This window comes from Anabrus simplex, chromosome 14 (genome assembly GCF_040414725.1).
Source record: "Anabrus simplex isolate iqAnaSimp1 chromosome 14, ASM4041472v1, whole genome shotgun sequence".
Taxonomy (NCBI): Eukaryota; Metazoa; Arthropoda; class Insecta; order Orthoptera; family Tettigoniidae; genus Anabrus; species Anabrus simplex.
The window spans coordinates 56,064,740-56,089,986 of NC_090278.1; the positions used below are offsets into that span (position 1 = coordinate 56,064,740).

Below are 25,247 nucleotides of genomic sequence, written 5' to 3' on the forward strand. Positions count from 1 at the left end.
ACTTCAGGGTCTATTCCAGCTATGTATTTTTACTGTGTGCCACCATGTGGCGCCACAGTAATCTTCCGAAGTCACTGACTGGCCAGTGGCCATTGTCACAGGTGAAACCGCGCCAGGCATTGTTTATTCCTCGTTTGCGTACATATTATCACTCACTTTGTGTAGTTGTGCAAAAATATAAAAAATGGAATATATTTTAGTAGAAATGGTAAGCGACTTGCAAAGAAAAGAATTAGTGAAGTGGATATTTGTGAATTACTGATGGATTCTGATGGAGAGGAAGATGTAAGTGTTGATGGCAGTGAATATAACGCTAGTGATGATGAGTGCAGTGACAGTATGACGGATGTATGGAGTGATGAAGAAGATGATGGCGATACTGGGGACGGTGCTGGTGCAAATGGTGTAGACAATCATGTGAACAATGATGCCTGGGGTCCTTGTATAGGGGCACAGAAAGATATTCCATTTACAAGCCAGGAGTATCTAAATCTTCAAATTGAATTTTCTAGAGCCACACCATATGAGTTTTACCAACTGTTCCCAACAGACGAAGTTCTTTATTTGATGGTACACAAACTATTATCAATGCAAATCAAACACTAGCGTCTATGCATATTAAGAGGTGTAGTCGTTTGAAGGAGTGGGTAGATACTACAAAAAGGGAAATTAAAGTTTTTACAGGTTTGAGATTGTGGATGGGTCTTGTAAGAATGCCTTCATTATCAAATCACTGGAGCCAGTTTTCTGTATATGGAAATAGCGTAGCTGTTAAGGCAATGCCAAGAAATCATTTTCAGTTACTACTTCGATTCTAGCACTTTGGTCCCAACAATGCTTCAGCTGGAAAGTTGCACAAGATTCAGCCACTGTTAGATACAATGCATATGAACTTCAAGAGTGTCAAAACTCCAGGTGAAAACCTTGTAGTTGATGAATCAATTATTCTGTGGAGGGGTTGCTTATCATCCCCGCAATTTATGCCTGGTAAGGCACACAGGTACGGTGTTAAACAATTTAAGCTGTGCGACGACACGGGCTACACCTACAAAACTAAACTATACGCTGGTAAATGTACATTGAATGCTCAGAATACACTGAGCATAGCTACTCAACTTGTAAAGCAACTTCTGGACCCATATCTGGACAGTGGTCGCTTTCTCTGCACCGATAATTATTACTCATCAATTGAGTTAGCTGAGGTGCTACTGGATCGTAAGACACATTTTACGTGCACACTTAGGAAAAATAGAAAAGGTTTACCAAAGGATGTTTTAAATGCAAAGCTTAAGAAGGGAGAACTCATTACAACGGAGAATGGAAATGGATTGACAGTGATGAAGTGGAGAGATCAGACGGACGTGCTGATTATGTCAACAAAATGTTCTAATGATGTAATAGCTATGGGCAAAAAGAACAGGAAACACAAAGATGTGGTTAAACCCAAAAAGGTAATAACGTACAAAAAAATGAAAGGAGGAATAGATATTGCAGACACATTTTCTTCATATCACACTGCAATGAGGAAAACCATCCAATGGTACCACAAAATTGCAGATGACATTCTTTTTGGTACTGCCATTGTAAATGCACTGCTTCTGTACAATAAGACGTGGGTTACTGGACATCAGAAAATGTCTCTTGCGGAGTTTCGAAGGAACGTGGTCAGCACTCTACTCTGTCTAACTAACAACCCTGTTAGATGTACTCCTAAAAGAGAGAACCACGACCTTGTGGAAGCCATCAAGACGGAAGGACAGAAAAGTACCAGGTAAGTGTAATCAAGTGCAACATTATTGCACTTCCGAAGGATGTCAATACTAATTATAAAATTATTTTTTATTTCTTCCTTTCAATATTGCATGAAAGCTCGAGGTCGGTGTTGAAGCTGCTATCAGCAACTATGCAAGGTCATGGGCAGAAAGGCTGCTGCTTCTGGTGCAAAAAGAGTGTCAACTGTCTGCACAACCTGTCCTGACCCACCTTTCCTTTCTCTGAAGTACTTTGAATCATTTCACAACAAAGAGGTACTGAAGGTTAATTGTTGTTTTTAAAGTCTAAAGCTTATGTTGCAATGTGAGTGTCACTGCCTGCCAATCGTGCCGAGACTCATATTTTCATTGTTTAGAGTTATCAGAAAACTGTTCACAACAATATGTAATGTAATATAAGTAGTTGTTTTGCATTTCACTAGGTTTTCATAAATATTGCATTAATTTGAATTATCTAATAAATCTCCCATATTTGAAATTCATATCGCACATACCATGTCAAATTCTGTGACATCATATCATGTCACGCATTATTTATCTTTCCTAAAAATAGATGTGACACAATATGGCATCACACATGATCTTGGTATGGTGAGATGAAATTTACTTAGTACACCATATAAATACATCCCAACATTATATAAACAGCCTACAACACGTACAATTGCTTTGGAACCAGCAGAATGCAATTCAAAAACCTGCCTGGCACCAGTGCAATAGTGTGCTAAAATCAGCTCGGCACTCAACGAGTTAAATAGACCTTTCATTTGAGTACATAGATTAGAATTACTGAACCCTAACTTTACCTCAGCAAATGACGAAGAAATCGACCCAAGAGACAGATCTCATGAAATTCTGCTGATAGGTAAGGAAGGTAGGTATCCTTCTGAGTGGACCAAAGGGTTCTGTGTATATATATATATATATATATATATATATATATATATATATAGATACTGTAGTAAGAAATCTCTCATCTAGAGCATATTATTCCCGTACATTTCGGTATAATTGCAGTTAAAAATTCAGACTGTCAAAGGAGCCTAATTTAATTCGAACAGTGGGTCATTTGTAACATCTATTGTTAAGGCAAAGATCAGATAACCTTAGAGCAAGTCACCTTTAAACTCATGGCAGAGTAAATTGACATTGTTAAAAAGTAATCAGTTGTAGCTATCTACAATCAACAAAGAAAGATAAAAACTGCGCTTCATCAATCTCTATTCCTATGCAACCTAAAAAACAAAATTCAACTCTTTTGGATAATATGAGACGACAACACCAACGGAAAAAAGTGTGAAGCAGACGGCCAGCAACACACGATGACAGATACATCAGGCAGATATACTGTCAAAATGCCTATTAACAAATACATTAAAACTTCGTAGATCTAAACAAATGGCAATTCAGCATTTCCTGTCCTTCGAAAGAAAAACTGAAATGAAATAAGAAGTTTTGCCGAGAATACATTGAATTCATGTGTGAACTCAAATCACTAGACCACATAAAAGGAAATGAATGTGAAACCCTTGCAGGAAGAAGATCACTATTAAATTCCACATGATATTGCCATATATCAGTGAAGTTCAACAAAAAACACTTGTTAATTTCAAAGCTTTGGTCCAAACTAGCAGTGGCATAAGTCTCAACTACAACCACCATGTAGGGCCATCTATTCAAAACATTTTTTCTATATAATCACCTGATTATGGGCTGAAAAAATAGCATTTACAGCAGATATAGGTACTGTATCATGAGGTGAACATCAAATCTAACATTTACAATTCATTAAGTATACTCTGGCAAGATAAGGCACAACAGCCAATTAAAATATATGGACTCACAATGGCAACCTACAGAATAACATTCCTTTCCACAAGATGCACAAAGAAATTCAACTAAGGTACAAGCTCCCCTCATGCAAGAATCATCATAAATCAAGACTTCTGTGTAGATGACTTTATTTCTGGCATGGGTGAAGTACAGGAAACAATCAAGATTTGTGATGAACTACTAAACCTTCTCATGAGTAAAGGTTTCAACTTACGGATGTGGAACTCTACCTGCCCAGTGTAGTTGAACTGCAATCCAGCACATCCCCTTGTTAATTTCAATGCTTCGGTGTCAAGACAGACAATAGCATAACTCTCAACTACATCCCCATGTAGAGCCATCTATTCAAGAACATCTCTTCTCCATTACCACCTCATGGCAGGCTCAACTAATAGCATTTACGTGTGTATGTCACATCATTTAGAAATGAAATTCAAGTGACAAAAATGTTGCTCTGTGTAAAATGCAAGGCGCACAGCTAAAAACCTCTCCTTTCAACGTCTGAGTTTTGCAGAGCCTTTCTCTTGACAAGACTACTCAAGAAAACATTAAAGGCTCTGAGTTTGAACTTGGTAAAGATACAAATGAGTAGCACCATGTGCCGTCTGAGGAGAAACACGCTGACTTAGTGTCCACACGACTACAAATGAACATAATCGTCAATAATTCAGCTCATTTGCATGGTCCTAGATGGTTGAATCAAGATCTCTTGAGTAGGCCAAAATGAAAATATGATGTTCAAATTTATCTCTGAGCTCAACAAAAGCCACTAATGCTTTTTACAGCCATGCATGAATATCTATTCATAAGCAAAGTCTCAAGATTAAGACAATGAGTCCCATGCAAAACCATTTGGGCATGTGAGACTGGTCAAGTTTTGAACTTCTCATCCCTCTATGGGGTTGCACGTTCATTTGAAATCCTGAACTGTGCAAACCCATTTGGGTGCGCAGTAACTGTGTGTTTCAAAGTTGTATAAAGTATCTTCCTGCAATCTGTTGACCGTCTATTTATGTACGTGCATAGTCCAACTTTCATTCGTCAATTACTGTTTTGGTGCGACCCCATATGCTTTGTAGGGCAACAAAGTCATTGTTTATCACATGCATGGATTGTTTATGTAAGTGTGCAACACTGTGAGTTTCCCTTTTCTTTAAGTCACTATGAGTAAATCGAGCAGTAGAAGTCTTAGTGCAGATAGAGTGGACGATATATTGAGGAAGTCGGACAATGATGATGTAGACAAAGTATATAGTTAGAGTGATTTTGCAACTAGTATAAAGCAAACAGCGATCTTGCAAATCCATCCACTTTGATGAATTACTATCTTCAGCATACACTTCCCCACTGGACACTGGGTTTCCAAGCCACCTGTTGCAACACTTGATCAACTTGACCAACTTCAACCATCCTCATTGACATTGTCACTGGTTTCCCATGTTGCACAATAATCACTGGTTGGTTTTTTTACCCAAATTAAAAGCTATAGAAACATAATTATATACATATTCAATCGGGAGATCGTCATTCACAAACATATCCTGATCTAAAATCGGGGATCGTACATTTGGACGCCTCCAGTATGAACAAGCTAACATGTCTCTCATAATCAACATCACTGCAAAGGAAAAGGTGCCAGGCTGAGTGGCTCAGATGGTTAAGGCGCTGGCCTTCTAACCCCAACTTGGCAGGTTCGATCCTGGCTCAGTCCGGTGGTATTTGAAGGTGCTCAAATACGACAGCCTCGTGTCGGTAGATTTACTGGCACGTAAAAGAACTCCCGCGGGACTAAATTCCGGCACCTCGGCGTCTCCAAAGACCGTAAAAGTAGTTAGTGGGACGTAAAGCAAATAACATTATTATTATTATTATTAAGGAAAAGGTAAGTATGGCTGAGTGTTGGGACATTAACTACTGTATAAGTGCTATTCCATATGGGGGAGCATGTATGTATACAATTCATAATGACCAATATGACCTCATACGTGTTTGCAATATTAAGGCCTAATGTACATAAGAAGTTAACTGAATATATCATAAATATATCCTCATTTCAGCGATCACTTGCTTGGTTAAGCCTGTGAAAATTTTGGCAGCAGGGAGTAACTCAATGTTGTTACCCCATGGCACTAGATGGAAATCCCATGAATTTCAGTCAACTGGTTAAACAAGGTACAGAGAGTAGCTGCATGTTGTTTGTGATTTATCTCAAATTACTGTAAACTCCCCACGGAGTGAAATTCAAATCCACTGTGCATATTGGAGTTGAACCCTGCACTCAAAAGTTGTGTTAATATTATGTAGGAAACTATAACTCATATTAAGACTATAAACCCATTCATAGATCAAGAAGGCAATCTTCATGTCGGTGGACGACTGCTTAATATCCTAATTCTAGTAAAGTGGAAACATTAGATCAATCAGTATCTATATCATCATCTCATAAATCTAATTATGATACTGGAACACCTTCACCTGCTTCTTCCTGGCACTCAACTCTTCATCACAACTCTAAGAGACAAGTTTTGGATCCAATCAGCAAGGGGGATGGTAAAAAAGCCAGATTCATGCACATCTTAAGTGCAGATACTTCTAAACAATTAATGCGAAATTCAACAAGAGTGCATGTATCCCTGATGTATCCATTCCATAAAACTAGAATAGACTATACTGGCCCAATTCTCATAAAAATTGGTGTCAGATCGAACAAGGCCAAACCGCGTAGGTACCTAGTCCCTCTACATGGACATGATATCTGACCTGAACACAACTACATTTCTTAATGGAAATTCTAAGTTCCCAAGGATGGAATTAGATATTTTTCCACCAATAGAGCATGTCAAATTACAGATCAGATGTAAGGCTTTTCAGGCGTTTGCTCTATTAACCAGCGTTTCATTATCAGGGTGTGCCTCTTATACAGGGCTTCTGATAAGTTCACCTGCATACACCCCAGCGTCAGTGAGTAGAGTCTAACACATCCCACTCTGATGAATGTAGTGTCAGACCTAAGATGAAACACTGGTTAATAGAGCAAACGCCTGAAAAGCCTTACATCTGATCTGTTTATTTGTTTACTACATTTCTTGCCGCTCTTTGTTGACTTAGTTCTCATACAGGTCAACTCCTGAAAATTTACAGTGATAACGGCATTAACTTCTTTGGAGCAGCTAAATAAATCAAGGCCTTTCTGCAAAACAACCCTCAAAAAACCAACTCTTCACTGAAACTGCAGACATGGGACTGACAGGGCATTTCACCACTCCTGCAACACCACACTATGGTGCAATCTGCCATGAAGCAGTCAAGAGTCTGATATATCTCCTCAGAAGAGTGATGGATTCTTATTGCTTCACCAACAGAGAATAGACCACTCTTACAACACATACTCATGCCCTCACTAAAGTTAAATAATGACCATTTTGACACAACTTACATAACTATATCCTATTTACTTATAGGAGAGCCATTTACTACACTCCCTGATCACGACTGTATTTCCTTTCCCATTACCCAGATGACTATATATTCAGCAGGTAACCCAGAATTTCTGAAACAGATCATCAATTGAATATCTCAATAAATGGGCAATGAAATACCCCATAGGCACATAGTCACACTGAAGGAAGACGATACACATGCTATGCAGTGGACGATGGTAATGATGAAATGTGTATACTAGTGGTGGCGGATTAATTCATGTAACAAAAGTTCAGGTGAGTAACAGTGAACATACGAGGCCTTTTCACAAACATTGTCCCTTACGAAGTATGAAACAGAAAGACAAGATCACTTTTGAAGGGCCTGCTAATGCATTGCAAGTTTAAGTAATATTATAAGTCACAACAGACTAATAAGACAACAGACCACATTAGGAAGAATAAGAATGTTTTTCACTTCGCAAAAGATGCAACAATGTGTGTAGTATATAAGTGAACACTCACAGTAAGCAAGCATAATATCTGCAACTTGTATACACAAACAATTGTATTATCTAGAAATAAATAATTAATATAATCAATAAGATTACAAAGGTGTTTCATTTGGAAACAACGAGTAAAATACCCACGAACAGTAACAAGAGAATGCATCTTATAGCAACTCTGTGTTCGAAAATATTTACGAAGTCAAAATTATTAGTAGCAGTGATACCAGCCCCCAAATGATATACAGTAGAGGTCTCTGGAGCAATCTTAACTGCTACACAATACATAACACAAGATTGCAGAACAACTTGAAGGAAAAGTGAAAATTAGGTAAAAAACAGTGAATCGCAGGAAAAGCTGTATTTTCTGTAGGACTATCAATTGTTCTGTATGCATGAAAATGAAGGGTCAACAACTGATATCTGTTGAGGCATTTTATAACTATTCTCATTACCTGATGATGACTTATCAAAATATGTACATTACCTGAAGCGAGTCTTCGTGTGTTGGTCCTGGCTCTGTTAACTCTGATTTAACTTCTTCTTTCAGGGGTATCACTTCTGATGAGGTTTCAGTATCTTCCTGTGGAAAATAAGATATATTAAGAATGCAGATAAAACACATCTTCAAATATTGTCATCAACAAAAGAGCATGATAATATGTTACTTCCCAATATTGCAGTTACTTTTGAAATTTCACTATTGTATAAGGAAGATTTCTACCAGCAGAGGACTGTTAAAACCAAAGGTTGTACTGAGAATGGTGTTACTATCCTCCTTCACACCTAATGTCACAGAAAGGATGAGACTGAGAACCAAATATAAAGTGAGAAACATTTTCTAGCTATATCAGAAGATAACCTACCAGAGATGGAATTGGCACCATCTCGCACAGAATTTTGGAAGGAAGCTGCCTAGACATAAACACTAAATCTTACTAACTGTTTCATATGTCCAATTATATCAAACAAATCATAGAGGTTGTTTGAACACTTCCAATTATTAAGACTGTTGTAAATCTTTTGCCATATAATGAGAAATATGAATAAAGTTTGTTTAAAGACATTAAAATCTCTTGAAATATTTTAATCACATTCTCTACTCTGCTTTTGTAGAGCTCGCAGGGGCTACATACTGCACTGTGACAGTTCTGTTTCAAACAGAATATTTCAATGCTTCCAAATATAAAAATTAATAAATGAACATGAATGAAGCAAGCTTATCACAGTCATATATGAGGGAAGGGTGTGATGTACGTCAAACACACAGCAACTATAAATGAACAGTTTTACTACTACAAGGATGTTATGTGGTGTGCTGTAATGAACTCTGGGGATGAGAACACTATCAGTGGTAAACCATCAGTGTTGGAAAGTACATCTGCAGTTTCAGAAGCTTTTTCGTGATCTACTACAAGGCCTTAAAATTTCTCACCTGGACTCATAAAACCTCATAGGCACTAAAGGGGTGCGAGAGGGACTGCGATCAAAAGCTTACAAACTAACAGAAGTTAATTTACCAATAAAAATATAGAAGAAAGTGAAGGGTAGCCAAACTAAGGAAAGGAAGAAAGAAAGATGCACAAAACGGAGAGCTGGTTAAGAATGAAGCCATACTTTCCGTTGTAGACTTAGTTAAATCTAACATAAAAACTTTGAAGTCTGTCAAGCACACAAACTTTATAACATAAATTGTAACACTATAAATACACTTGTTAAAAATACACACTCTTACACATAGAATGACGTGTATTGTTCTACAGGAACATCCTCAGATTCTATCAAATCACTTAAGACATGTACATATATGTACAGCATTGTTTAATTTGCACATAATGTCAGTGATAGAGAGGTTAGTGATAATATGAACCAGTATTAACAAATAATATTTTTACAAATACTAATATAACAAAAAACTTCTGTATTATCTAGATTGCCAATGCTAAGTCACTTGTCACCAAATACTCTGTCAGGACTGTGACCCTTTAGAGGCAAATGCAAAGTTTTGGGTATAGCATACTGCTAGCAGGGAGGGGAGGGGAAGCTTAGGAGGGGTGTGTGGAGCATTGTGGATGCCTCATGTTGGATATTAAAATCTAGTATTGTCTCCATCAAATTTGGTCAATAAAAAGCTTAAAGTTCCAAGCCAGCCTTAAGAAATTTTATTATTTGTGAAGGGCTGGATTCTGTCATCAGCGAGCTGTTTTCCATGTGCATAAGCTGGATTTTACCAGTTCTGAGCATTGCAAGTATTGATCTGATGTTCGATCAAGAGAAAGGGGGAGGCCTCCTGACCAACAGGTTTCCCGAGGCCAGCAGCGCGCATACAGAGCGAGCACGTACATTCTACAGAATTCTAGAATAGACACAGCCAATAAAAGGAGATACTGGTGAAACAATAATCGTCATTCAAAGCGACACAACCCCGAGCCAGAAATTATATGACTTCGTGTGCACATTAAATCACTCTCTTACATACTTACTTTTTTGTCGCCTGGCCAGGTGAATGCATCATGCACTACATCGTACTTGTCTGAAATTTTATGACAGCAGTCTACTCTCATACTTGAGACATTAGTTATTGAGAATTGAACATTACCGGATGGTAATCCGAATTTAAAGACACAAGTTAAGTGCGCTAATAGAATTTCAACTGGATTGTGCACATTTTAATGCCCGTTGTATTAGTTACAGCTTAACTCACAAGTGATGAAGACCCAGCTCAACGGATATCGTCGCCAACCACAAGATGGATCCTGTGTTATCAAGAAATACATCATTCTCACCATGGGACGTCAACTGCCGTGTCACCATGAATTGCTAAGTATGTAAGGTGATACTGGCATGGAGAAGTTGAACGAGATGGAGGTGTCAAAATGGTGAAGACATCAACCAGGAATTGAACAGCATCTAACGTTTAAGTATCCATTTATTGTACAATATCTTTCTTATCTGCGTAGAACTAAATGATCTTTCTTCTCTAGTTAGTAGTTCTGTTAGTATTTGCTGTATTTAGAGTTATAATTTCCATTCTTAAAGGTGGCGAGGTAGACAAGTTACCTGAGTGATGAAAGGTTTTGAACTCTATTAGAGTAGCTTACTGTAGTTGTTCTTTTGAATGGATTCTGAATTGCAGGTCTACATCTAAAAATAATTGACCTCACATTAAAATTTGTCTTGAATTACATGTGATACTTGAGATACTGTGAAATGGAACTGTTTGTGATTTCAATGATTAGCGTTCGTTTTGAGTTTCATCTATATATCACCCTATAATTCTTTAGGATTGTGTCATCCATTTTCAAGATAATTTCAAGATTGCTGATAGATTTAATAAATCATTGATAATAATCATAATAATGAAATTTAAGTATGAGATCTGGTTAAACAGTGACTTAATGCTCGTGAGCCATAAATAGTGTTAGATTTTTTTTTTTGCTAGGGGCTTTACGTCGCACCGACACAGATAGGTCTTATGGCGACGATGGGATAGGAAAGGCCTAGGAGTTGGAAGGAAGCGGCCGTGGCCTTAATTAAGGTACAGCCCCAGCATTTGCCTGGTGTGAAAATGGGAAACCACGGAAAACCATCTTCAGGGCTGCCGATAGTGGGATTCGAACCTACTATCTCCCGGATGCAAGCTCACAGCCGCGCGCCTCTACGAGCACGGCCAACTCGCCCGGTAATAGTGTTAGATTATTCTGCAATGAGATGTTTAATGTGCTCTATCAGTGAATGTGCCCGGAATATTGGTGATCCCAAGGGATATAATTATTATAATTCTGTAGCTTGTGTCTTTGGAACACGGTGAGTTAGTATAATTTGGAGCATGTGTTGGATACATGTCTTATGTGTAGGAATTAAGAATAATTAATTGAGGCTCATGGACCCTGTGTTGGTAACCTGACATGACCCACTTGTTGGTGATGATTACTTATTTCTATCAAATCTTCAAATAATATTCTGAAACTAGGATAGATTGTCGTCGTTCTTAAATAATTTACTCAATAAAAGGGATAACTCTAATTCGTTCAGAGATCATAGGCTAAGTCGAGTGTGTTAACAGACTTGACTCTACTGACCCATCCATATGTAAAAATAATGAACTGATAAAATTACGCCCAGGATTTGCATGTAATAATGTACATAAAAATTTGTGTTGCCCTTATGTGAATGATATGAATGAATGGAGTAGTTAGCAATATTTTCAGATGTTCATTTTTCACAATGTTTTAATCTAGTCATGAGTTTACCGCGATGACTCAGGTTATTCCTGCATTGTTTTTGTCAAAGTGTTGGTTCAATGGAAGTGCTTACGGAAATATTACTGAGATTATAACAACGTAAAGACTAGATTTAGATTTATTTTCTTTTAAATTTGATTCACATGAGAGATCATGCAGTCAAAAAAAAGCAAAGGCAAACATTTCAAATACTGAGCGGATAAAAATTTATTTGTACCAGATTGCATATCTAAAAAGTAAATCAAGGGGAAAATAATTAATAATAATGAATTAATTAATTTGATTACCAGATGAGTCATGACTGAATTAAGAATTTAATAGGTGGAATACATTAGCTTATGTGAACACGATCATGTTATTATTGAATGGAAACTGTAATGAAATAATTTGATGGCAGTTAACAGCAATGTTAATAATATAATAATGCTATTTGTTTTACGTCCCATTAACTACTCTTTTATGGTTTCTGGAGCCGCCGAGGTGCTGGAATTTAGTCCCACAGGAGTTCTTTTACGTGCCAGTAAATCTATCAACACGAAGGTTGACGTATTTGAGCACCTTCAAATACCACCGGACTGAGCCAGGATCGAACCTGAAAAGTTGAGGTCAGAAGGCCAGCGCCTCAACCGTCTGAGCCACTCAGCCTGGCAACAGCGATGTTAATTAATTGTGCCATTGAAATAAGACTCATGATTGATAGGAGGATTTTCATAAATTGCACAAACTAGTGTTACCTACCTTGGAATAATGTAAAAAATTATTAATTTAGATTTCAATCAGAGAGTTACCACGTGGACAAGTGGGATTTTTGTGTTAATTTTTGCTATTGGGATAATGGGAGAAGGTTAGATGCCAGTTGATTTGCAAATGTTACTGTAAATTAGGAGAGGCTGTCACATTTTTTAAATCAATTTTGAAGCTGATGAAGACCTAATTGGAATTTGTTATTTTTCAGAGCCCAACCTTTGTCTACATCAATGAAGAGTAATTAAATTTTGTACACTCACTCCTGGAGGAAATTCAACAACATGAAGTAACAATTTAAATTTTGTCACAGCTAGAATATTGTTGTGTTCTTCCGCAAATGCTTATATTGAACAAATATCAGAAATGTGGTTTTAATTTTTTTTTTTTTTTTGCCTGGTCCCCAATCCTATTCCCTTCAATGCCTCTAAACTTCGGTCAGCCTTTGAACGAATGCTCCCACGTGGGATCTCTCATTCAGTGGGTGGGTTATCCAGGTAAAAAGGGGGCAGTTGAGGGTACCATGGAGAGGAGAGGGGGAAATAGGGTGGAGCGAGTGAAGTGTTATAGAACCTTCTTTCAACACTGGAGAGGGGAGAGAAAGTGATTAACCTACTTCATGTTATAATGTACTTTTACGTAATATGGATAAGTGCAAGTTAATTATTTTACGTAAATAAAGTACGGAATTGAAGTGGAGAATTTAATGAATAAGTGTTGTCCAGATAGTATGTGAGTAGGGCGGAGAATGGGGAATTCTTTAAGTGTGTATGGTCATTTAGGCTGGTTACATTAGCATGTTTTGCAATGTAGGTTATGATTGCTTGCTTTATGTTCAAAGATTTACTGTTATCCTTATGTGTAAAATTTTTAGATCTGTGTTGATGTCTGTGAAATGATTTGAACTGTCATGTATATGCTCCCCTAAGGCTGAATGCCGATTATACCTGATCATGTTTTTTGAGTTCTTTACATCTTGTCTGGATATTATGTTAGTTTTACTTACATATGTGGCATTGCAGTTCAGAGATTCCTAACATTGAGAAAGGGCTTTCTTTGTTTAGGTTGCACTTGTCTCTGCAGTGTGCTGTTTTTTTTCTAAAGGCTACTTGTTTCCTAAAAATATCAGCTACTTTTTGTGTGTTCTTATTAACGTACCTGAGAACCACACACACAAAGTAGCTAATATTTTCAAGAAACTATGACTAAAAGTAGCCTTTAGAATGAACAACACACAACGGAGACATGTCAGCAAGTGCAACCTAAACAAAAAAGACCCTTTCTCAAAGTCAGGATTCTATGAACTCAAGTGCCCTGAACCTAACTGCAATGCCACGTATACAGATAGGTCAAGCGAAAAGTAACTTCCACACAAGCTACAATGAACACAAAAACACAATCAGATATAATCGGCATTCAGCCTTCGGGGAGCACATATACGACACTTCACACCATTTCCCAGACAGCAACACAGATCTGAAAATTTAACACATCGAAAAAAAAAAAATCTTTAAATAAAAAGGAAGACATCAAAATTTACATCGCAAAAAATGCTAATGTAACTAACATAAATGAACGTACACACTGAAAAAATTCTGCCCTCTTCAGTCAGCTCACACAATATCCGGACAAAACTTACTCATTAAATTTTTATTTTTATATATTTTTTTTTTGCTTGGGGCTTCACGTCGCACCGAACTCATTAAATTAGCAATGATCATAATAATATCCAATAGATATTCACCATTTCAATTCCATACTTTATTTACCTAAAATTATTCATTCGTATTCATCCATATTATATAAAGGTACATTATATCATGAAGGAGGTTATTAGCATTCTCTCCACTCTCCAGTGTTGATAGAATGTTCCACATCACTCCACTCCCTCTGCCCTATTTCACCCTCCCAAATCCAGAGTACAATATATTAGATTTTAACATCCAATAGGAGGCATCCGTTTACGATATTGGTGCACATTTCTATGACATAACTTAGATATCCATATAAGTTTGACACAGAAATATCAAACCTACAGTTCTTGATCAGGAGTGTGTTCACAGGTCAGGTTCAAGGTTGACACAGAACAAAATAAGAAATATCAAAGGTAGAGATCTTGAATAGAAGTGTGCTTGCATCTTTGATATGTTCAGACACCATTCTTTTCTGTATTGCCTGTAACTCAGAACTCGACAAGCACACATTTATTATTAGCAAGGTTTTCAATGACTCTCAAGTGCCAGATTGATGTTCAGGAATTCACTTTCATGCCAGTATAAATACAGATATGTGTTTGGATAATTCAGCTTCTTCAAATACCTCTAGACCTAATGTGAACACCATCATGTCACCCTCTAATCTATCAGCCACACATTCAGAAGATTGCAATGGACTGTGTTTACAGTAGCAACAGACGGAGCAAGGAGAGATGATGAAAATATCTTGCTTCTTCTCAAAAATCTTTCACTGCTTCTCCCCCTTCATACGAGTGTTTGCTTTAGACATGCTATACTGACAGTAAACTGCCAAGGCAGAATTTTGCTACGTGCACACCTAACATAAGTAACACTGTAAGTAAGTTAAAATGATGTTAATCTCACCTGGTTTTTCTTTTGGAGGAAAAATATGTTCACTATGAGAGCCAGGGAACAACCAGCCATAACTTAATTCAATCTGGTGCCTACAATTATCCTTGAGTTCAGCATCTACTAGCACTGCAATTGGCTTACATATGATAGGAAATGTTGTCAATTTCACAATAATACCATTATCAAACCATACAGAATAAAAACATAACTACACACTCTCCATAAATTCATTTCAATAACCAACAGAGGTAATCAATAAACAATAGACAGTCATTTGATGAGTACTTAGCACACAAAATGCCCTGATGTCTTGATCTTGAATTACTGCCTGTTACATCTTCTTCACTATCTGTACCTAAGCAAGGTTCCCTTATTATCATGCCCACACCATTAATTCAGCTTTTTTCCACTATCAAACATAGAATGCACTGCTGTCTCCCTAGTAAATGCTAGAGGCCAATTGTCCGTTCGGTGGCCATATTTCAGGGCTTAAGCCTCCAGAAACCCTTTGCTTGTCCCATGAACAACGCTTTTGTCCCTAGATGGACCCTTAGATGCACATCAATTCTGTTGTTTGTAGTTCCAAAGAGTTGGCAGCTTTGTGTAGAACGCTATGGTGTACCATTCCCAGACAAAGACACAAAACAGAGGCATACCACGCCTCGATGCCCATGCAGCAAATGCTAACTGCTGGTGTTAATATTGGGGAAGCACATAGTATTTTACACCCTGCAAAACTTATTCAGCTACTAAGGGTTAAATTCTCATCTCTATACAGGTATCTGGAATGAGACTTACAAGTGATAAATTTGTTGTTCCTTCATGCCAGGCTGGTTCCTCCTTGATGTTCACTTCCAGGTCCATTTCACACTGCAACTGAAGCAGTTATAAGGTACTGGGGTTGTTGATTACTTGTAATGACCTTACACTGAAACACAGGCCAGAAAAATATATTACCTTATTGCTGTCATTGCTACTTGGGTTATTTGTCAACAGACTAAGCAGCAAGCTCATAATTTTACATGACCGTCAATATTATGATACATACATTATCATTATAGACTGTTATGCATTTCAGCGTTCAGTCTGCAAGCCTCTGTGAATTTACTAAACATCGTCACAATTCTCTACTGTATTTGCAACTAGTGCTGTGGCCACAATTCATTCTATAGCTCTTATCTTTAAATCATTAGAAAATGAGTCTAACCATCATCGTCTTGGTCTCCCTCTACTTCTCTTACCCTCCATAACAGAGTCCATTATTCTCCTAGGTAACCTATCCTCCTCCATTCACCTCACACGACCCCACCACCGAAGCCGGTTTATACGTACACCTTCATCCATCAAGTTCATTCCTCAATTAGCCTTTATCTCCTCATTCTGAGTACCCTCCTGCCATTGTTCCCACCTGTTTGTACCAGCAATCATTCTTGCTACTTTCATGTCTGTTAATTCTAACTTATGAATAAGATATCCTGAGTCCACCCAGCTTTCACTCCCATAAAGCAACGTTGGTCTGAAAACAGACCGATGTAAAGATAGTTTCGTCTGGGAACTGACTTCCTTATTACAGAATCCTGTTGATTGCAACTGCGAGCTCTCTGCATTAGCTTAACGACACCTTGATTCAATCTCACTTAGTACATTACCATTCTCGTAGAACACACAACCTAAATACTTAAAACTATCGACCTATTCTAGCTTTGTGTCACCAATCTGACATGAGGATACTGTAAAGACACAAAATTTTGCATGACTGTTATCGTGATCTTACTTATAGGACCTCATCTTTTCTATGACATACTACAATAATAGCTAAGGACCTCCAGTTTTACATGACTTCTAATACAGTGATCACGTCCAGAAGAAATCTAATTTAACATCTTTTGATATCGAGATCATAGTCAAAGGAACCCTAGTTATACATGACTCCTTCTGTCATATTCACAGCTATATAACATATAGTTTTATATGAAACTGAAGCCACAGCAAGATGACTTGACTTTTTAATAATCCAACGTTAATTGATCATGATTGAAATGCACCGTTCTTTCTGAAAATACAGTGATTACTCCATTTGCATATCACTCTGATCACCCAGGTCCATATCTTGGAATATTCCCACCATTTTTTCCTTTGCACTGCACTTCAGTGGCTTGAGATTTGTTCTATCAAAATTTTCCTTCTTAGGATCAAATTCTGACAAACCATTCTCCTCTCATCAAGCTAATTCACTATCTCTTTATTGGAGACATGTTATATTCACCTGATCTTCAACAACTTCCGATAACACGGCATTTAAAACGCTTCAACTCTGTTTTTATCTGCACCAGTTATTATCCATGTATCACTTCCATACGGTGCCGTACTCCACACTCAGTGTAAACATAATTTTTAAAGTTTTCGGTCTGTTGATTCAAGGAACATAATGGAGAAAAGATGAGAGTTTGGGCAGGATTTAGTGATGATATTTATAGATAATGAGAAGGCATATAACTGGTTACCACGGCAAGTGGTCTTGTGGACATTGACATAAAGAAGGCAGGGAGGGAGAAGAACCAATTATAAAAGCCATAAAGCCATGGGTAAGTAGTAGGAAGACTTCGATAGGAAGAACAAACTGGTTCATAGTAGAAACTGGACGTCAACTAAGACATATTACTGGTTTTACATGAAATTAACAACCTTTTACATTTTCCAGAGCCAGAATTTATTCCAGAAGACTTTTCTTCCATTCCTGCTAATAGTTTAATGTTGCACTAACAAATTGAAGGGAAAGGGCTAGGATTAGGAAAGTAGATGCATTAATTAACGTTAATTAATGAGAAAACATGGAAACCATGGAAACGATTTTCAGGACTGCCAATCCTGGGATTTACAACCATGCAAACTTACCACCACTCATCGCTGAAGAAGATCTTTTACACACCAATAAATCAGGAAATATGTTATGGAAGAGAGGTAGCCTACTGTTAACTAAAACATCAGAAGCAAATACCAGATAGAGCTGTTGTGGGGTAATGACATGATACAGAAGAATCTCCATAATACAACACTGATATACGTACCAAGAATTGTACAAATGATAACCTTACAGATCAACCTAACAGGAACAACTCTCAAGATTTCGAAACCTACTACCATCTTTCACAGCCGACAGTGTAAGGAACATTCACAGCGTTGCTTTTAAATCCCACACAGAGGTAAATAACTCATCAACACAATAATTAAAATTATGCATTGCTGCATGTAGTTTCTTTCTGAAACTATCATCCGCATTTCTTCACCTGCGTAGCTCTTCAGGAAAAATCCTCATTTCACTAAATTTCACTATACAATATATTGTTACAACACACGACTTGCTGGCACTTGCAACGCAAAGGCTACAAGTTTTCAAGAAAGCTTAGTTATTTGCGTGCTCATTTTGCATTTTTAATTAAAAGTAAAATGTAAGAAAATTGAACATATTAAATATTAAAAATATGACCAATGCTGAAACTGAGAAAGATTAGAACCGGTATTAACTTCTTACGGTTCTCAATTGAGATCTGTAAGTTTGGCAAAAGTAAATTATTGAAACTTCAACATTACCGACAATATGTCAGAGGTTGTGGACTCAGTGTAAAATGATAGAAATCACACCACTACTCAGTGAAGAGAATCTGCAACACAATTAAGGAAATAAGCTGTACAACTGGCTAACATGCGTCTAATATTACCACATACCCGACACTTCGAAACAAAACCTGATATTTTAGTGTAGTTTAATCACTTTAAACAAACTCTTCGAGGACAAATTCGATTTGTACCAGGCAGTACAACGGGCTGAATTTCGGAAACGATGTATTACCAGTGACAACTACAGAGTATACGATGCTTATTGTTGTTGTTGTTGTCGGAGAGGTTATGGGCTCTATTATTTCACCCAGCCACTACACTTATTATTGCGATATTACACTTATAATGCGAAATCACACGCAATTAGTCCACTACGAAGATCACACGCAATGAATTTCACTACGAAGGTCTCAAGAATAGTTGAGCATCGGGTCTATGTACACACCTTAAGTAACGCGAAACATAACAAAGGAAGTGCGTAGAAGCAAAAAACAGTGGAAGCAGGAGTATGTAACGGTGCGAACAATAAACAGACAGTAAATTACAAATGAAGATGAGAGTCATCCAAATATTGATTGATAGCATATATTAGAGCAGGAGACATATCGGTAAGCAAGCAGGAGACATTGGTGGGGAGAGCTTTCTGAAGACTGAGAAGACGAGAAATAAAAGCCGGACGAAAAGAATCATACACAGGGCATTGGAATAATAAATGATTTACATCAGCACTCAGAGTACCACATATACAAGAGGAGTGGGGGGAGAGGTTAAAACGATGTTTATACAGAGGAGTAAGAGCATGGTTAAAGCGAAGACGAATAATGTTGGTAATGTGACGGCGAGAATAGTGACCCTTCAAATACCAAGGATAGGGAGGAATACAAGGCTGAATATTGTAATAATAGCGACCTTTATAAGAAGCTGATCTAGTCCAATCTTCTTGCCACTGACCATAAGCATAATGTTTAAGAACTGGATAAAAATCGGGTAGAGGAACTGCAAGGTTAAGTAGGGATTTGCCATCACGAACAGCTCGCTTCGCGAATAAATCCGCCTGTTCATTCCCATAGATACCTATATGACTAGGGACTCAGACAAAAGTGAGAACCATCCCAGATTGATGCAAAGTATAAATGAGACTTTTAACATGATACAAATACCAGTTAAAAGAAAGATGAGATGACTTGAGCGACTGAACTGCACTGAGGGAATCCGTATAAATAGCTGCGTTAGGTATAGAATGATGCTTAATATACATAAGAGCTTGACGAATAGCAAAAATTTCCGCAGTGTAGATAGAAAAGTCACTGGGTAAACGATAGAGTTCAGCAACATTGGTATTGACAATATAGAACGCTGCTCCAACGCCAGAAGAGTTTTTTGAGCCGTCTGTATATATCTGGACGCCAGAATCACTTAGAGCAAAACGTAGCTTCTTAAAAGGTGGGCCAGTCAACAAAGAACCAGGAATAGAAGAAGAAAAAGAAGATGTAGGGGAAATAATGATAGAAGGGACAAAAAATAAACAATCAAAATTTACTGAATAAACGGGGGAAGAAGCAGTGCGTAAGATAGTGTTTTTATAGGAAAGAAGAAATTGATATGCATACAACAAAGCAGGCATCTTACGACGGCGGGCCTGTGAAAGAAGAGAATATTCATCTAATAACTGCAATTTAGGAAGCAATGGGTGTTGAGCCAGAGCAAATCTTTTAAGTAGATATTTAGATGTTATCATTTTACGGCGAATGGGAAGAGGGAACTCACCGGTCTCGACAAGGAGAGCATTAGTAGGGGTAGACAACAATGCTCCAACACAAGTTCTCAGGGCTTTAAATTGTAAAGTATTTAAGTGGTTAAGAACAGAATCCGACGCAGTATCTATAACATGCGCACAGTAGTCGAGTCTAGAGCGAATAGTAGCGGAATATAACAACTGAGCTGTGCCAGGGTCAGCACCCCATGCTCGTCTAGTTACCACTTGGAGAATTTTAATATACATATCAGAAGAATTACGTAACTGAGTAATATGATGTTTCCAAGATAACGAGCGATCTAGCATAACACCAAGGTATTTATGGGAGGAACAAAAAGGAATGACATGAGAATCGAAAACAAGTGGCTCAGAGTTAAACCTACGCTTAGAGGTAAAAAACATTGCACAGCATTTGGAGGTAGAAAGTTGAAGACCATGGAAAGTAAGCCATGTAATGACTTGCTCCATTAACTGATATATATGGTGACGACACACATCGACATTACTATGAGAGTAATAAAGAACTATATCATCAGCATAAAAAAGAATGCGAGCTTTTTGGGTGACCAATTGTTCAAGATTACTCATATACAGGGCGAAAAGCAGACCACTTAAAATGTCTCCCTGAGGAACTCCGACAGATGACAGACGACAAGGAAGAGAAGAATAAGCGGATTTAAGTAAAAGTTTCCGATACGTAAACAAATTACGCAAGATGTGGAGAAAATGAGCAGGAAAACCTTTCTGTGCAAGATTAGTCCAGAGAAGATGCAGTGGTATGGAGTCAAAAGCTCCTCGTATGTCCAAAAAAATAGCAATAAGACAATCCTTACGAATCTGCGCTAATAAAATATCGATAAGTAAAATATTAATAGCATCTTGAGCACAACGACCTTTAAAGTAGGCGAATTGATATTTGGGAACCAAATTATAATATTCAAGAGACCACAGGAGTCGTTGAAGGAGAATTTTTAAAAACGTCTTGCGGATACACGAACCAAGGACAATCCCTCGAAAGCCAGTAGCGTCAGTTTGAAGTTGACCAGGTTTGGGGATAGGTACTAAAAAAAAATCATTCCAAGAGGTAGGAACAGAAGTAGTGAGAAGTATATTGTTATAGAGAGCTAATAAAGCTTGTTTAGCACGGAGAGGGAGAATCCGGAGCATATCGTATGATATATAATCAGGGCCCGGAGACGAACTCTTTGCATTACACAAGGTGGCCTCAAGTTCAGAAAGGTGTATAGGTTGGAGTAATACAGAAAAGCGGGAAGAGCATGGAGACAGGGGGATAGTAAAGTCGGGCACGACATAATCAGGAGTGAGGGAGTTGAGAAAGATAGATAGAATCTGTGGAGGGGTGACAGAGGGTGGAATGTATTGAGAAGCTCGGGTAAGGGAACGAATTGCACTCCATAAGTGAGAAGACGAAGTATGAGCGTTTAGGGAAGAAATAAAGGATCGCCATGCAGCACGGCGTTTAGAAAGAAAAATTCGTCTAGTATAAGCAATATGCTGTTTAAGACGGAAATAATGGTGGGGGGCTAATGTTTTCCTATATATCCGGAATAAACGGCGTCGTTTAAGAACCAGATTATGGCACTCTGAGTCCCACCATCGTATAAAGGAAGAGGGGCGAGCAGAGTGGGACGAAATAGGTTTATAGGGATGATAAAGATCGAGATAATCTTGTATAAATTGAAAGAGAGTAGAAAAGGGCAAAATATTATCCGAAATAAGCTCAATACGATGGGTAACATAAGTAATAAAAGAGACTCTATCAAAGTGACGGAGGGAGCGAACATTACTGGTACATGTAAGAGCAGAAGAAGAACTAGGAAACCTACCAAGACCATACGTAAGAATAATAGGGAAATGGTCGCTAGAATGTGTATCAGTAAGACGGTGCCAAGTTACAATCGAAGCCATTGCAGGACGACATAATGATAAATCCACAGCACTGGGAGGAGAGCCGGGGGGAGTGAGGCGCGTGGGAGAACCATCGTTTAAAATGACAAAGTCATGCGATTGGGAGGCAGTGAGGAAATAAGAACCCAGAGAAGTATCACTACTGCTTCCCCACATAGAATGATGAAGATTAAAGTCCCCTAAGAGGAGAAGCTCGTTATGAGAAGAAAATTGCTGCAAGAATCGACACCATTGAATGTGAGAAATAGAAAGATCTGGAGGGCAATAAAGGTTAATAATGGAAAGGCGATTATATGAGATACCAAGAACAAATGTATGGGGTAGACAATACGAGATATCAAGACGTTGATTGGATAAACTATGGTGAATAAATAAAGCAACACCACCGTAACCAACACCATCACAGCGTTCAACATTAAAGCCATTTAAATAAAAATCAGAGGATGGGGAAAACCAAGTCTCCTGTAATGCTATAATGAATGGGGAAATTTCATTTATCAAAAATTGTAACTCATACCGTTTAGAAGGAATACTCCTAGCATTCCACTGCAGGATACGTAGCATCTAAAGAGAACATAGTGTGCACACAGTCACGAAGCTTATAAAGTGTATGTGCGACATGTGGCTGGTCCCCTAATAATTGAATAAGTTGCAGAAATAGTTGATGAATACCACTTTGGAGATACGCCTTTTGGCGTAGTACAGGGGAACTAGATGATTGAGAAGGAGCTGAAGGTAAACACTGAGAATTACGGGACGTAGACGGAATCGGGGACGGGGAGGATGAAGATGAAGTGGATGGAAGGACCGAGATATGTGAAGACACTGGAGGGGGTCGGATGAGATTAAGATACCCAGACTTATCAAAACCAGGTGTTGGAATGGGACGGGGCTCATTCATAACCACCTGAGTAAATTTACGTTTCCTCGGGGTTTCCACAGGTGAAGTGGAACTAGTAGAAGGAAGAGGTGGAAAAAGATGGGTATTATTGGACGTGTCAAATTGGGTCGAGGGTATTCTAGCAGACGCCTCGGAAAAGGATAGATTTTCTGTACACATAAGCTTTTTAAGGGCAGTTTGCTGTTGATGAGTAGGGCAGTTTGATGAGCCAGTATAATGTGCCTGATGACAGTGAACACAGCGGCGAATATTTTCCTGACACTCTGATGTAAGGTGATGTAACGCACAATGCCCACATCGGGGTGACTTAGCTTGACAGTTTTTAATCGTGTGTCCATATCGCTGACATTTTGAACAGATAATCGGGGAAAAAATGAAAGGGGAAACTTCTAAATGCACTTGAAACAAAGAGACATATTGAGGAAGAGTTTGAGAGCGAAAAACAATCTTAACTGTGCCAGTTGGAACGTAGGTCACTCCACTGGGCTCCACAACCTTACGGTTAAGCCGCTTGACCGATTTGACCCGAACATCAGATTTAAGGTATTTAAGAATGTCAGAATCAGAAACATTCTTTTCCACACCGCGTATAAGTCCAACACGAAAGATATTGGAACTGGGAATATATGCTTTCAATGAGTGAGTTGCAAGTATTGAATGACGTAGAAAGGAATTAGCTTGGATCGCGGAACTAAATTCCACCAGTAATCTATTGCGTCCTTTGGGCGTTATACCTTTCACAAAAATGTCATTATCGTAAAACAAGCGCCCAAGCGCCATAGGATGTAGCCCACCAATATTTTTCGACTTAGTTGATTCAACAAATACAATAAATGGACCAAAATGAGCCTGTTGATAAACCTCCAACTCTTCAGGAGGTGGGGGAGGTGGAGGAGGCGGCTGAGCGGCATTAGACTGTTGAGGTTGTAAAGGCTGCTGTAATGAATTCATATTTGAAGTGATATTAATCAAATCGGTTTGCATCGGCACAGTTTCTTCACGACCAACATTGGCATTAGATGAGGGATCCGGTGCCTCATCTCCTCCACTATCAGTATCCATCACCAAAGCGTACACAGACACACACTCGCCAAACAGTCACACACTACTTGTCACCGCAGGCAAACACCAGACTGCAACCAAAGAACGATCCACACCGTACGAGACACACGAACGGACTAAGTACGATGCTTATTGAAAAGAGCACTGGGAGCAATGTCCCGCTATGCCTGGCCAAAGAGGATTGTTGTTGTTGGGTGTTGTTGGAGAGGTTATGGGCTCTATTATTTCACCCAGCCACTACACTTATTATCGTGATATTACACTCATAATGCGAAATCACTCGCAATTAGTCGCACTACGAAGGTCACACGCAATGAATCTCACTACGAAGGTCACAAGAACAGAGTTGAGCATCAGTTCTATGTACACATCTTAAGTAGCGCGTAACATAACAAAGGAAGTGCGTAGAAGCAAAAAACAGTGGAAGCAGGAGTATGTAACCGTGCGAACAATAAAAAAGACAGTAATTTACAAATGAATACGAGAGTCATCCAAGTATTGATTGATAGCATGTATTATAGCAGGAGACATATCGGTAAGCAAACAGGAGACATTGGTGGGGAGAGCTTTCTGAAGACTGAGAAGACGAGAAATAAAAGCCGGACGAAAAGAATCATACACAGGGCATTGGAATAATAAATGATTTACATCAGCACTCAGAGTACCACATAGACAGGAGGAGTGGGGGGAGAGGTTAAAACGATTTTTATACAGAGGAGTAAGATCATGATTAAAGCGAAGACGAATAATGTTGGTAATGTGACGGCGAGAATAGTTACCCTTCAAATACCAAGGATAGGGAGGAATACAAGGCTGGATATTGTAATAACAGCGACCTTTATAAGAAGCTGATCGAGTCCAATCTTCTTGCCACT

General features: G+C 38.3%; 1 protein-coding gene across 3 annotated transcripts in view; it reads right to left on the bottom strand.

Annotated features, from left to right (window-relative positions):
* The window catches only part of LOC136885342 (zinc finger protein 33B-like), a 42,588-nt gene extending 23,617 nt beyond the window's left edge, over positions 1-18,971 (bottom strand). The window contains exons 1-3 of one of the 3 annotated variants that reach the window (XM_068230444.1): positions 18,833-18,971; positions 15,905-16,034; positions 8,018-8,113 (exon numbers count right to left, since the gene is read on the bottom strand). In XM_068230444.1, coding sequence (XP_068086545.1) covers positions 8,018-8,113; positions 15,905-15,970 — 162 coding nt within the window. In that variant the 5' untranslated portion in view covers positions 15,971-16,034; positions 18,833-18,971. Of the gene's footprint in view, positions 1-8,017; positions 8,114-15,904; positions 16,035-16,154; positions 16,328-18,697; positions 18,769-18,832 lie in introns of those variants that run through there. The other 2 variants (XM_068230445.1, XM_068230443.1) reach the window with 2 other exon arrangements.
* Between the last annotated feature and the right edge of the window lie 6,276 nt (positions 18,972-25,247).